The 15,733-nt window shown below is 46.3% G+C and overlaps 1 protein-coding gene across 1 annotated transcript in view; it reads left to right on the forward strand.

Annotated features, from left to right (window-relative positions):
* Nucleotides 1-3,171: 3,171 nt before the first annotated feature.
* The window catches only part of LOC144174007 (tachykinin-like peptides receptor 86C), a 965,900-nt gene continuing 953,338 nt past the window's right edge, over nucleotides 3,172-15,733 (forward strand). Inside the window, exon 1 of the mRNA XM_077702439.1 lies at nucleotides 3,172-3,662. Within this exon, the coding sequence (XP_077558565.1) occupies nucleotides 3,172-3,662 (491 nt within the window). The remainder of the gene's footprint in view (nucleotides 3,663-15,733) is intronic.

Below are 15,733 nucleotides of genomic sequence, written 5' to 3' on the forward strand. Positions count from 1 at the left end.
TGTAGGCCTTCGTCAAGTCTGGAAAAACCCTTTTTACCTGCGCCCTCGCGTTACCGCTTCCTATGTAAGTGTGTGGAGCCAAATAAACTTGAAACATGAAAGTTAAATCAGCTCCTCATTTGCGCCCCCTGTAAAGCCCGCAGCAAGGGTGCACTACCTCCCGTACTAATTGGCCGGGACTAGTCAGCAGACCACGAAAAAGACGAAATAACAACGACGGCAGGTGGAGTAATCCTGTGTACAGCGGACGAATGGCCGATGACAATGGAGGACCAAATTGATCAGCGAGGGTGTAGTGCAGTGACGTTTGAAAAAGAACTAATGAAAAAGATTTGGCTCACGTGATCGCCCAACATGGGCAGGCCCCATTCGGAGTAGACTTGGGGTCATTGCTTTACATGGGTGGCGTCCTTATCTCATAACAATCGACGTGGTGATTCTGTATTGCCTCTGCAAGTGCCGACTGGAACATTTCTATCCACTCCCATCGCCGCCATCCTGGACGCCAATAATTCCAAGATCAAACACCATACGAAAAACCTTTCCTGACTGCGATGCTGTTGAACCAGTTCCAGTGGTTTCCCCACTCCTGCCGGTTATGCCACCCGCCTCTGAAAGTAAGGGAAGCTGTAGTTGCAATTGCACATACCGCGTTTGAGCTGTTTGCGTGCTTTTCACTGATCCCACAACCATTCACGTCCTTCCAGCTTACTCACGGAGTTGAAAAGCTTCCTGGTCGCTGTGGCCTCCGTGAAGACTGGTGGTGACTTATTGGTATTGCAGTGCATCGTAACAATCGCTTTTATTCGGTTGAACATACACCGTGAGTTCCAGCTCAGGCATTTCGAGGAATCTTAACTGCGTGACAGAAATTCGTTATCAAAGGGACATGCGCACAAACTGTGAGTACCATTGTCAAGCAGGAATTGTAACGAACTTCGGCCACTCAATTCACAGCGAACCCACGACAGGCTACCGCAAAATAAATATATACAAGGGCAGGCCGGGAACCAAGAATGAAAGGTAGACATGACAGGCAGAATTGCTTCAGTTTACGTGCCATCGAGAACAGAGCAAATAAAGATGCGTTTCTTTCGCACAAACTGCTTGATAGCACTTACGCCCCTCGAGCTCTCCTTGGTAAAATATCATCAGGGCGTGAACCAATCGAAGCTGGCCCGCGGTAAAAGCATGCTACTTATGCAAGCGTCACAGAGATTCCCAATGACGTCACACGGACAGCTCGGCTGAACGTTTTTACGTCGTCCCTCTCCGGCCCGCCGACACGGGTGGTGGAAAGAAGACTCGGCCGGCCCCTCCTCCCTGCCTCGGAGATCGATGGAATAACTCGAGCAAGCCCCGCTCCTCCCCAGTCAGTCGCAGGGCGGCTCTCGAAACGGGAAGGTCGCTTTCGCATCCAGCCTCCTGGTGTGCCGGGAGCGAGCGGCGTGCTCCAACCGTCAGTGTGCGGGTCCGTGTGGCTGTGACGTGAGCGAACACTGTTTTTCTCGCATCGGCACCAACAGGTGGAGCCGCAGTCGCTTCGGTTTTCTCTCTCGGAGTTAGTGGGGGCACGGCAAGAAACGTCCTGCTGTGGAAATGGTGCCCCGTTGAGTTTTCCTTCCAAGTTCGTCTGGGAACAGAAGTGTGCAACTTTCGTGACATTCTCGTCATCGGTGGTTCTGAGGGGAGTTCTCGGCTTCGGTTGACTATTGCTGTGCAGAAACCCATGTAATTCCTCCATCGTGTGGCTGCTGAGAAAAAAACGTTGTTTCCAAAAATACCTCTGCTTACTCTAAGAACTGTCCCCAAGAGCTGTGTTTTCGCAAGCAGGATATTTATTAGGAGCGGATGCCTTTGAAGAACGGAGACCAGTGTAAAAATCATTGCCTGCGTACAGCGTTTGCGTTGTAGTAAAGATCTCGGAAGTCGTAAACTGGAGAACAAGGACCCACAGGCAATGTTAAATTTTGACGTGTGGCAGAATGCCTCAACATTTTGAAGTTTGTTTTGAAGTCTGCTTCACATTTCTGTGCTTTCTCGCGATATCAGAGCTGTAGGGAAGATACTTAGAGGTATCATTCTCTCTTCCACGGCTAGTGAAGTTCAAAAAAAGGGGGGTGGGGGGAGGGTTCTACGGGCTTCAATTTGAACACCGCTACGCCGGATTATCCGCCTGTGTAAACTTTTTTGTCCGTAACAATTTCCTTAGCGCGCCATAGCTATGTGAGATATGTCTGCGCGATATGTGGGCTGTAAATCTGGGGAAGCGAGTATGTGCGTAGTTCTCTTATTTTTCTCTTTAATATTACTGCGATACCTGCCGCGAGTAGGCAAAGTTGCACTCGATCTCTTGCAATTGGTGCAGCTTTTCAGCAAGTCGGTGCCGTTTGAATAGCGTTGCGTACCCGCAGTGCAATTCTATCGCACGAAGCTTCAGTAAGTTTTTCATCACATTCAATATGCATTTCCTGGTCACCGCTTGCGTGCATCAACCGGACATTCCGTAGGTATCCAAAAAGCCGGAATTCATTTTTTTCTTGTTAGGTGCATCAGGGTGGAAAATCGAATTTTAAGCAAGTTTTGTTGCCGCCCCTTGTCAACGACGACACATTGTTTTTACCACTATTATCAGTTCGGGTTGACTACGTTGGCGAAGTCCGCGTCGGCCATTAATTTTCGTATAGTTGCTACTCGCTTACTACGGATTAATTTAATTTTATCAGCAAACACTGAGCCTCAGTTTCTGTTTTCGTCGTGTGTCTCGCAGCTCGCACACCACCACCAAACCACGCAGCTGATGCTTTGAACCAAAGTTCTCTGACGACAGTGACGGCAATGTGCTTTCAAAAAAGGTTAAACAAAACTTCGGGAAGTGCAGAATTGAATGTAGAATCCAGTTCTGATCGGCTTTCTACATTACATTTTCGGTCCATTGCCCTTTGAATGTTGTTGCAGGTTACGCTTCGTTCACGCTTTTCAGGACGAAGCGCATTAGCGAACCCAATCAAGTCAGTATTTATCCCTGTATAATAGATGAATAAACAACGTCTTTAAATTTTGGATATAAACAAGCAAATGCATATCGTGGGCGATTCAGTGAAAAGCCAATAAATCTGAGGCGGGGTATTCTTCGAGGAGCCGTATTGAAGGCAGAGCTAGCGCTCGGCAATGTCCTCACCAGCGGAAAATGGTGCCAGTCTTCTTGACCGGCTCTTGAATGGTTCACTGGTGCGTACGGACAACGCGTCACAAGTCTTGCGCGCTCTTTTGGAGTCATTGAACAACGCCTCATCGGCCTCGCCGCCATTGGTGCCGGTGATCGACGTTGGGAGCCAGCGCCAGTGGGTACTCGCCTGGTGGGCGCAGCTGGTGTACTCGTGCCTCTTCGGATTCATGGTGGCGACTGCGGTGCTGGGGAACGCGGCCGTTGTGTGGACCGTGCTCGGGCACCGCGCTATGCGGACGGTGACGAACTACTTTCTGTTCAACCTGTCCCTGGCCGACACCATGACGGCCACGTTCAACGCCATTTTCAACCTGGTCTACATGCTGGAGAGCCACTGGGCCTTCGGGGAACCGTACTGTGTCTTCAGCAACTTTGTGGCCAACCTGACCGTGTCCTCATCCGCCTTTACTATGGCCGCCATGAGCATCGACCGGTGAGCACCGACATCTTTCCTTTAATTGTATATTTCAAGATTGAGAGCTCTTGGGTGTGGGTAGCGAAGCAAAAAGGCGCATGAATAACTTTAGCGATGAAAAAAGTGTAGGGGTGCGGGCTAATACACGGCATGCCTCGATGTCTGACGACCACCTACTGTGGCCCCTGCACCGCAACCGGTAGGCATGCGATGAGCCTCTTTTGTGACATTGAACGTCAGCGATGGCTGTTTCTTGCTTGCTGAGATTAACTTCTACTAATAAGAATTAATGCCTCAGAATTAAAAAAAAAATATCCTACGCTCAGGAAAATAAGCAAATAGGTCATAGCTTCTGGTCCCAGTAGGTCAGAGCTTGTGGTTCGCGGTGTGCTTTGTACGACGTAGAAGTTCCCAAAGCGTGTTGAACGTCTTTCCGGATCACTTCGCTCAGGGAGGCTACATGGGGTTGCGGCGTAGTTGGGAAACGTTCCCGCAGCTCCTTCCTGATGACTGCGTGGATTGTTTCGTGTAGTCTATCAGAGCTAATAGCCCCGGCACCGATCGCCTCCGAAACAAGCGCATTGATTGGGCGGTCGGGCTGTCTCGTTCGTATTTCAAGCATCTTCTCCACCACGGCAGCCTCAGACGTGCATTCGGTCACCGTCCTAGGTGTGGCGGACAAGGCATGCGAATAGCTCTTGCATAACCCCTCGCATCAGAAACGCTAGTTTCTTTTCTTCGGTCATTTCTGGGTCCGCACGGCCAAAACGTCACTTCAACTTCTCAACGAACACGAGCACATTTTCTAGGACGCTGCGAGCGTGGCTGCCGCAAATGCTCGGCCAGTTCCTTGCGTGCCAGAGTCGTAAACGTTTTAAATGCAGAGCATTTCAGTAACTCACGATGTCACCCGCGTTGACGTCCGTAGTCCGCATCGCTCCCCCTACACTATACAAAAAAATAATACTTACCGGCGCCAGGTTTCGATCCCACGACTCTGCGGGCGACACGCAAGGTACATGGTGCTCTACCCACTGCGCCACAAAGCCGACACAGAATGGAAGGTTATATCCTTGACTCATTCAGCCGTCGGCCACAGGTGCGCCCTCTCCCCCGCGTCCTCCTCGCCTTCTCTCCACTCGCAACACCCTCTCTCGCCGCGTTGGGTTCGCGCTGAGCAACAGTCGGTTCGCGCGCAAGAACAGGTGGGGGCGCTCGCATCGCGCTCTCTCGCCGCGGTCGGTTCGCGCTTACACCACATATGTCGTTCGCGCGCGCTCCGGTCGCAAACATCTGTGGCGTCATCGTGACGTCAACATCACGCGTTCGTGTGGTGGCGCGATTTCGGCGCTATAGCACTCTCTCGCGAGGGGCATTGGATTGGATTCGATTGGATTGGCTTGGCTTGGCTTGGCTTGGATTGGATTGGATTGGTTTGGATTTGGATTGGATTGGATTAAAGTGGATGGTGTTGGATTGTGTTGCGTCATAGCCGCGCCACGTTGCGTCATAGTCGCGGCGGGGGGTTCACGGCACGTTTCACGTTTCACCATCGACTTCATCGACAATGTCTACGCTGGAAGACAACAATTACAACCAAAACAACCAATACGTAATCCATACGACTTGCAGGCGCGCGCCCGGCGGAAATGCTCTGCATTTGTTCGTGCCCCTCGCGAGGGGGATGTTTGATTTTTTTTGTGCTCCCGTCTTGAATATCTTCCATGTCATCCACGTACGTTCCTGGTTCTCCAACAAAATTCGTGCAGAGTCTTCAGGGTAGAAAACAGTGTTTCACCGCCATTCTATCGGGTAATATCTGAACCCTCTCGAGATGTCCCAGCCATTCTTCAGGATCTTCCGTAAGTGAACCTGAAACGATTGTGGCTCCCTGGGTTGCTGCAGAATTATATGAGTGCTGGCAGCATTGGTGATCGTGGATGCGTTGTTCATGGCATTGGTCGCGACGTTTTCGCATTCAATTTATCCAGTGTAGTACAAAATCCCGCTGGAGGCCTTGCTGTCGGCGGCTACGAGTTGGGATAGGCTGACGACACGAAGAGGGTTTTTTAGGGTGCATGTACACAGCATCTACCAGATGTCACGGCGCCAAAGCTGGCGCAGCTTTCTTGAAGGAACAATTTTTATTGGAGCGTGGCCGCGGCGGCCGTTTTGCCAATGGAGGCGAAAAGCAAAAGTGCCCGTGTGTTCGATATTTCGGTGCCCGTTAAAAATACCCAGGTTGTCAAAATTTAATCAGGAGCCCTCCACTACGGCGCGCCTCCTCGCCTGAGTTGCGTCGGAGCGTTAAAGCCCATAATCAATGAATCAAGTTTATTGGAGTGAAATTGTGCTCTCCTAAGAACTCAAAGAATAGAAGGCGGTTAAGCCGCTGTCAACAAAGTGACGTGCGCCGGCGAGTGTCGGCGAATTAAAGTCAAAGCCGACTGCTATGCGAGCATTTATATTTCATTGCGGTTGTTTCTCGAACCGTCGAATTGCATCGAGTACATTGGAGATCAGAGATTATTCTAGTCGAGTAACGACAGGGTAAAACACTCCCCCTATCAAATGCGAAAACCCGTGCGGCATCTAAAAGAAAGAATGGAAAACGCGCTTTGCTTTACCCACAGATAACACAGCCGGGCGCGGGCGGGCGGTGAAACAAAACATACATAAACAAACCCAATACATGGCTCTCGGCAATATGCTTGCAGAAGAAGCTTATGAAAGCATTATTTTCTGGCGCCTTAGTTCTTGAGAAAGTGACTGGAAATATATTGATTTGATTGATTGTAGGGTTTAACGCGCCGACGCAACGCAGGCGATGAGGCGCGCGCCGGGGCTCCGGATTAATTTTGACCACCTGGGGATCTTTAACGTGCGCCGAAATCTCGTACACACGGGCGTTTTTGCTTTTCACCTCCATCAGAAATGCGGCCACCATGGCCGGGAATCGAACCCGCGACCTCGTGCTCAGCATGGAAATATATTCCGCGCACGTATGCATGTGTGTATGTATGTATGTATGTATGTATGTATGTATGTATGTATGTATGTATGTATGTATGTATGTATGTATGTATGTATGTATGTATGTATGTATGTATATACGCATGCATGCATGCATGTATGTGTGTATGTACCTATATAGGTATGTATGTATGTATGTATGTATGTATATTGTAACGAGAAGATGAAATCCGAAGTACGGCATGTGGCTTGGGCCCGACAATCAACGACGGCGAAGCTGCGGTTGGACGTGCAGCCGGGGCGAGCGCTCTGTAACGGCTGTCTTGTAAACAATGTAAATAGACGATCTCGTCCTGTAAACAGATTGCCTGGTGGTCAACAATGGTTCGCGTCATCTGTTCTACCGCCATGTAACATTCTTAACCCCCGCGTCGAAGTCGACCGGGATTGTTCGGGTGCGGAGAGGATGGCGATAAGAGAAGAAAAGAATGGCAAAGTTCTGACCACCACGGATGATGATGGAGAGTTTGGTGAGCAGCGGCCGCAGAACAGCGATGCAGACCAATGCAAAAGAAGCAGCGGACAAAGCCCTTGGAGTCACGCAGGAGAACTCAGCAGGGGATTGACATCGTCGTCTCGTTAGATCTCGACAGGTCATGGCGGGTCACTGGCTTGGGAAACGGGGCTGAGGATTGTCATGTCCGTGGCTCACCAGGACTCGCGCGGGCCGGCGTGATCGAAGAGGCTTGTAGCGATGGCTTCAGAATGTGAGACCGGGCAAGGCTGATGCCACAATGAGGATGGATTCCCAGCAGCTCCACCAAAATTTTACGTGGCGGTAGAACGGTATACACGAACTATGGTTGATGTTCAGGCGATCTATTTACAGGACGAGATGGTCTATTTACATTATTTACAAGACAGCCGTTACAAAGCGTTCGCCCAGCCTGCACGCCCCACACGCAGCTTCGTCGTCGTTGATCGTGGGGCCCACAGCCGAATTCCCTACTGCAGGCTTCTTCGTTTCCGCCTCTCTTGCCTCCGATACCCCGGCCCACCCTTCCCGCAGCTACATGAAAGAGCGGCTCTGGCGACTCCTACAAACAGAATCTTTACCTAACAGAGCTCTCCTTCACCGTATTCACCCTTCCCTTTTCTCACCTCCCAACTGCACATCATGCGGCGCGATAGCCACCGTACATCACCACATGTGGGCCTGTCCCGACGACCCCTTACCCCCAATCACCACTCCGGAGCTATGGGAGGCGGCGCTGGGCTGCTCTGACCTGACGACGCAACAAGCCCAGACGGACAGAGGAGCCAAGGTCGCTGAGATATATACATATACATATACATATACATATACATATACATGTACATATACATATACATATACATATACATATACATATACATATACATATACATACACATACACATATACATATATATACATATGTATGGGTGCGTATTTATAGAAAACGTAGAACAATGTAGCAGTGTTTTACACTTTCCTCTAAAAGAGGAACGAAAGCTCGTTCTTCGTTCCTTCCCAATTTTGAAACAAGTTCCCGTTACAAGTTCCTTTTCCGAAAGGAACGCGTTCCAGTTACAATTTATTTTATTACATTTATTACATTATTACATTACATTTATTACATTATTTTATTACATTTTATTTTATTTTAAATAAAAGGATGATGTCGAGTAATCCCGAGGCGAAATAAAGTCCGAAATTTAAAACTCACACCAAAGTACGCATATTATAGAAATAGGAACATCGCCGGCAGCAGAATATCTGGAGATAAGACGAATCCAAAGAAACGCTCCTAGGTGGGTGCAGCAGGTCGCCCCATGTCAGGGAGCACCGGACAAACTCCAGACATGTGTAACTGCGATATTGGTGCCTGTCTATTATGCGTGCAACACATATGGCACTTTGCACTTCGGTCTTACAAATGCGCAGTAAGGTTACGGCGCTTAAGATGTGCAAATAAAAAGTTACATGCAGGAACATAATTAAATTCCTTGCATAGGAAACTGCGTCGAAAGGAACACTTCATAGACGTTAAATGAATGGTTTTTACAATATTGTAGGTTATTTAAAATGCCTTACAGGCCCTGTGCAAGGAATTGAGTAAGGCGGTTACAAAAGTGAAGCTGTGCGGATCATACAATACAAATTTGCGGCTAACAAAACACAACAGAGCCAGTAATGGCTACAAGGCTCACAATACAAGTTCAAGTCAAGAAAAAGAAGAAAATTGAAAGTCACAATCAGGGTTGTAGAAAAACCAAACAACCAAAAAATAGAAATAGAATTAGAAATGGTTAGAAATACGCATCACGAAAAAGCACAGGAAATAACGCGGAGAATAATCACGTGCGTAAAAAAACATTTATATTATAAAAAATCAAAGCACAGGTTGAAACCGACCAACTAAACTAACTCTGAAAGCTGGCCGTCCACGTTCCGGCGGCTTCTCTGAGGTATTGTCCACACAGCACGCGACGCAATTATGCCCAACAATGACTAAATTCCAGTCCTTTGTCAACACGACGCGTGCAATACAAAAGGTTTTCGCACTCCCGTCGACCATTCCCGTCGACCCACAGACCGCGTCATGTCGAACTGCATTCGTACTTTGTAACTTCGAGCAGAACAGCATCCCGAGACACTGCGGCGTGCCTAGCCCTATTCATAGCCAGTGACACTTCGAATGACCTCGCAGCGAGCGCAACTCCCCTGTCGGCACCCCACGCCAGACAGTTTCGGGCCCTTTTCACCCATCTACCCCCTCCTCCCCCCTCAAAACCTCATAGCATAGCATGGCAATGCACCCGCGCCTCGCGCGCACTAATGTGGTAATTATCCCTGACGGATACGGTGGTTTCACAAGGAACCTGCAGCGCCGCTCAGACTAAGACAACCTTTCCCCGGCAGGGAACGATTCTGTCAGCTAGACGCGCATCGATGAAACGATGAAAGGTGAAAAGCATTCTCGCGGCTGCGCTATTCACCCGTCGAACGCCGCGTAAGCTCCACCGCCATGAAGGCAAGCACAAGCTCCGGCCCGCTGCGTGGTTATTCTTCTGCCTTTGACTTTCGAGGAAGCACGTTCCGCTGAAGGGCGCGGGCAAACTGGCCAGCTAGTAGGAAGAAAAACACAGTAGCGACTTGTGGATTTTCGTACTCGAGCCTTGGAATCAAAAAGAGCCAAATCCTAGGAATGTAACGTCTGCAGAAGGAACGCCATTCCTGCCGTTCCTTCATAAACCTAACGACCTACTGTTACAGGTCCACCGAACTTTAATGGAACGGTGGCGTTCCTTCGTTCCTTAAACGCCGTTTCGTACAACACTGTAAGGTAGCGACCACGATTGTTCCAAGGTTTCGGCAAAGAGACTTGACTTCTTCACTTCAGGGCAAACACTCGCCTGGCTGGCACGCCTAATGTAGGGGTAGTTACCCAGGAAAGAAAGGGAATGAAATATATGGAATTGGAGTGTCGGCCCAGGATTAGTTTGGGAGTGTGACGGGGGTGATACGTCAACTTTAGAAGCGGCGCCACAACTCATGACACCAGGAAACTCATAGACGCAGTCCCACGCAACAGCGCTCACTTCATTCTTCCCTTATGCACTAACTACCTAAAATACAATAGCGGTGAAAGCACTTTACAGGCTATGAAAACTACTGTTCACCACGTTCAGACCCACCGGCTCAACGCAAAGATAACCTTAGCAATAGTACTTCCCAGGGTCGAAAACAAACACAAGCCAGACGTACCACATACGCACAGATTTACAGCTCACTCACAAAGGACAGTAAAGCTTGACGAGTTTCTCCAGTACCTGGAAGAAAAAAAAAAGAAGCGTTCACATCGTCTACCGCGCAAAAAATATCCTCAGCCCCCTAAGACACCTGCCCAAGGACGGACTGCAACCTAACTTTCGAGGCGCCCGACTAATTCCCGAAAAAAATAAGTACGGGCTGAGGAACTCATTTACCGTGACGCTCCCCACTACATGCATCAGCCTCTCGTCCACGGCCAGGGCATAACAACAGGACCAACCCAACGTCTTGAACATTAGCTAAATGTCACGTCCAACTAAGAGCAGCACATGTGGCGCGAGCACACACACCGTGGACGTGGCCACAACACCAGCTCTACAGCAGGCAGGCGAACAACAACCAGACAAATCAAAGGCATCACGCTCAGTGTTCACACAGACACCAAGACACACTAGAACGCAAACAAGCGCCCAAACAGGCAACGATGTGGACCAGACCGCCAGCAGTCCCCCTAAACAACAGACTCCAAGCACAAAAGTGTCACCCGGGGAGGTCTGCTCGAAGAAAACGCAAATGACTACCACTGAGTAGACCGGATGCTCCACCCCCTTAAGTCACGCTCTTTCCTCAAAGCTCTAAAACTCGCCGGCAAACAAACCAACGAGAGATCACCTCTCAAAACTTACTCCTTCTACATCCAAAGAAAAAATATCCCCAAAGGCCTCCGTCTTAAAGTTAGTTGTTCCCTTGGTATGCTCCCCCCTGAACTAGCTGCGAGGTGGCAAAGTATTTAGGAGAAGATGAAGTTTATTCAATCTTACAAGAAGATGAAAGTAAAAAACAGAATTATATAGACGAGGGTCCCATAGTCGAGACTGCACCGGGACCCTCGGTAATTATTACATAGAACAATAAAGCACAGTGAAAGCAGCTAAAATCATATAACACAGTTCCATATATAGCTATATGTATTCCAAAGTAGTAATATAATTTATGGTGAACATTGACAATATAGCGTATACAAAATAAGTAGTATATTTAGGGCGGACTAGACGAGGGGAAGAAAGACAAATATAATAACAGGCAATGCAATGTTATACATGTCAAACTTAGTAATACACAAAAGAACACTAAGGAATTTTTACTACATGGAAAACACTAAACCGCGCATCTAAGGGAAATTTCTAAACACCTCATGCCGCAAGAAACAAAAGCAAGCAAAATTACATTCACTCAGTATGAAAACACACAACCAAGCAGAATAGAAAGGAACGAGTTAAAGTGAAATGTAACATAAAGGAGAAAAACCCAGTACAGCACTACCAACATACATTTCGCGAGAAAAACAATAGGCAAAAGTTCAGCGACTAATACTAAAAAATTTCACAATGAATATTATGTGCCATTCAGCACTCTTGAACAAACTTCTTAAGATGCCCTTTAAATGATGATAACGATGACAGAGATTTAATTTCATCCGGCAGGCTATTCCAGTTAGCAATACCTGAAAAATACGAATTCATTTCACCGTAGTTAGTGGAAACTAAAGGAAGTAAATAATTAGAGTCAGCACTGAACCTAGCAGGGCTAAAATTAGTCAGATATTTTAAATCAATAAAGTGGGAAGGAAGTTTATTGGTTAGCAGTTTAAATAACAATATAGCTAAGTTATATTGGAAGAGTTTTTGAACCGACAGTAGATTATTCTAACGAAGAAGTACGAAAGCGTCAAAATAAAATGTACTCTTAGCGATAATGCGGATGGCGTGGTTTTGAATATGTTGAACATATGAAATGTGAGAATTATACGTGTTACCCCAAGCAACAATACCAAACGTCAAATGGCTGTGAATGAAAGCAAAATAGATGGACAGAAGTGCTCAACATGGAAGGACCTCTCCATCTTGCTCTAATACCATATGCAGTCTTTCGTTTTAGGTGGTTGAAATTAGTACGAAATTTGAGATGGGTATCGAGATGAACGCCAAGGAAAATAACATGATCAGAGACAGGAATTGAGTCTGTGCCAAGCGATACTTCCGGTAAAAATGGGACGTGCTTCTGTTCAGGTCTAAATAGCATACATATAGTTTTCGAGGGGTTAATAATGGAATTATTAATGAGGCACCAATCTATAGCTTTCCTTAACACATCATTCATTGAAGAAATGAGGTGCGGGAGGGATTTGTGAGCGCATGATAATGTGGTGTGGTCAGCATAAAGAACACAATGAGGTGATTGAAGATGATCCACTATGTCATTTATATAAATTATGAACAGTAAAGGACCCAGAATAGAACCTTGGGGACTGCCTTGATTGAATATTTTTGTACCAGAAAAATTGTCACCAATATAAACCATGCCCTCTCTATTAATTAGGTAGTTTTGCAAAAACGTAAGTGCAGGACCCGTTATGCCCTATCAGCCAAGTTTATAAAACAAAATATTATGGTTAATAGTGTCAAAATCCTTAGTAAAATCAAGAAACACACCAGAGTCTAAGCCAGAGTCTATTGATTTTCTAAAATAATCTCGTAGAGATAGAAGCGCAAGGCTAGTCAAGCGTCCAGCACGAAATGTAAATTGATGGGGCTTCAGGAGGTTAAATTTATTGAGGTAGTTATTTAATCGATTTACGAACAACCGCTCAATAATCTTGCTGACACTTGAGAGAATAGAAAAAGGTCTGTAGTTAGAAATTAGTAATTTATTACCCTTCTTAAAAACATGAATAATTTTTGCCTTCTTTAAAATTTGCCGAAAAATGCCACTTTTGAAAATAAGATTGACTATTTTGCTGAGCGTATTTGAACTGGGATTAGCTACAAGTTGTAAATGGCTGGCACGAATATTATCTAGTCCGGCACTGGTATCTCTTAATTCCAAAACTATTGCGGGAAGTTCTTCATGTGTTACGGGAAAAAGGTAGAATGAATGACAAGGGCGATGCACATTACAATGGGGTGAAGAATACTGTAACTTTGGGAGGGAAAAAAATATTCGCAAAATGCGTGAGAAACATTGCCAGAAGTATGAATGACGCCATTGCAGTTTATTTCCGACACAGGTACACTACTTCAGCACCTGTTCAGAAAATTATTGAAGAATTTTCATTGTTTTTAGGTTCATTCTTGTTTTTATGATATTCATCTTCGTAATAGCGTTTTTTTTTTGTAGCCGTCAGCAGTGAATTTAAAATCCTGGAGTGCCTCTTATATCGCTGTGCTAGTGGTAAGTTAAAAGGTTTCTTTTTGGTCTTCCGGTGTACATTTTCGTTCTTGCGCATGCTCAGTAGTAGCCCTTTCGTAACCCACGGGTTGTGGGAGTATTTGTGCTTTTTTTGCATTTTCCTGTTGAAGCGCGAGCGCATACTGCTTCACGAGTACGGATTTCTGGGCTAGTTGGTGATGCTTTGACGAAAAATTCATAGCGCATAAAAAACAAGGACAGAGAAGAGGAGAGACAACACGGAGCGCACTTTCAACTTTTGAGTTGAAAGTGCGCTCCGTGTTGTCTCTCCTCTTCTCTGTCCTTGTTTTTTATGCGCTATGAATTTTTCGTCAAAGCATACTGCTTCGTTTATTATATTACGAAATACTTCTATAGCTTTTTCTCCATCCTGTAAGATGTCGATGCAAGACCAGTCAGTTGTGGAAATTATTTCAACAAAGTTTTCTCTCTTGAATACCGAAAAGGAAAAGTAGAGGGGGGGGGGGTTGCTACTGCAACGTTAAATATAGGGAATACGGGATAATGGTTAGTGATGTCTGCGCATACAACCCCAGATTCTGGTGCGGGTGATACGTTTGATAAGGCATGATCCAGTAAAGCTTCAGAGCCAAGCTTCGCTTGCTGTGAACCATGCCTTGCTTTCCCTCTTGGAAACTCTTAGAGGCTGTTGTACCAGCCAACCGAGCATCTTCAATAAACAGATTGAAAATATTCCGCTAACTTAGCAGTAGAAACTAGATCCTAATATTTTTATAAATCGTAAGGGAAATAAACTGTGCAATAAGCAAACTGTTAAGTTATAACGTGACGATCTCCTTTCGCGAGATATAGCTTGCACTGAGAATATCAGCTTCTTGATAATCCATACTATGGAGTATTAGGTCATGCAACGTCCCCTCTTGGGACAGAAATTACTGTAGTAGAATACCCTCCCCCAGCTAATAATCAATTTGTACAATCTAGCTGCCCGTTACCTGTACTGGCAACGTTATAGACATTTCCAAAACGTTAACCGCAGACGAACGCGGTATTCTAGAACGAGGTCTAACGTACTGTCCCCAAATAACGGCGGCATTGAATATGAGTTACTCAACGATCTCACAGACTTTTCTCGGAGAATGAGACTAAGAAACGTTTTTCCGGAAAAGCAGGAGGAAATTAATATTAACGAGCCGGCTCTCCACGCACCTAGCTCTTGAACTGCTGATGTAGATAATCTCCAGAATTAGATCTGTACTTACAATCAGTCAAAAAAAATATTGACAACAACGAAGCAATCAAACAAGCGCAAGAATGTAACTCCGTGGGAAGAAGTTAACCTGAATAGCCAACATAGTCATAAAACCAGCCGAAAAAAGTGGTAGCGCAGTTGTCTTACAAATGGGAAAATACAAAGATGAAGCTTATAGGTAGCTTAACAACCCTTGCCACTACAAGCCCTCAGATAACGATACGAGCCAGGATACAGCCTAATAATCCCTCATACCGTCACTGATGTCTGGTTTAAAAAATTAATAACTATCAGTGGCTTGAACTATCATGCAACCGGCTAATAAGTAGGAAGGACGTTTCTACCTTCTCCCAAAGGTTCCCGTAGTCCCTGTAGAGTAATTGTTTACTGCCGGCCTTCCTGGCAGACCCATAGGTTCGAATAACAAGGCCGAAACCGAAACCTTATCTCTGTTTCCGAATAATTACCTATCCGACATTCCAGCTCTTCTTCCTTCGTTCGTTCAGGACACCCCCCCCCCCTTACTCCTCATAAAAGAACAGACAAATAAATGCAGGCGCCTACCCAGTGACAACATCGTAGTTACTCTTCACGTTGCTGCCTTTTAGCAAACATCCCGCTGGTCGAAGGAATCGAAGCTATTTGAAAAGCGCTATAAGAAAACGCGCACCAACATGCTCCAGAAGTGTACATACTTTTGTTGAGACTTATAGTTTAAATATACACTATTTTTAATTTAACTGATCTTACTTCTTGCAAGTTTTTGTAACCACCAACCTCATTTCGCGCCGACTTATGCAAATATTTTCATGGGGCAAGTTAACCTGGAAAACCCTTTTCCCCATAAACCTCCGGTTT

This window comes from Haemaphysalis longicornis, unplaced genomic scaffold (genome assembly GCF_048455015.1).
Source record: "Haemaphysalis longicornis isolate Haplotype H1 unplaced genomic scaffold, Haemaphysalis longicornis Haplotype H1 scaffold_1, whole genome shotgun sequence".
NCBI lineage: Eukaryota > Metazoa > Arthropoda > Arachnida > Ixodida > Ixodidae > Haemaphysalis > Haemaphysalis longicornis.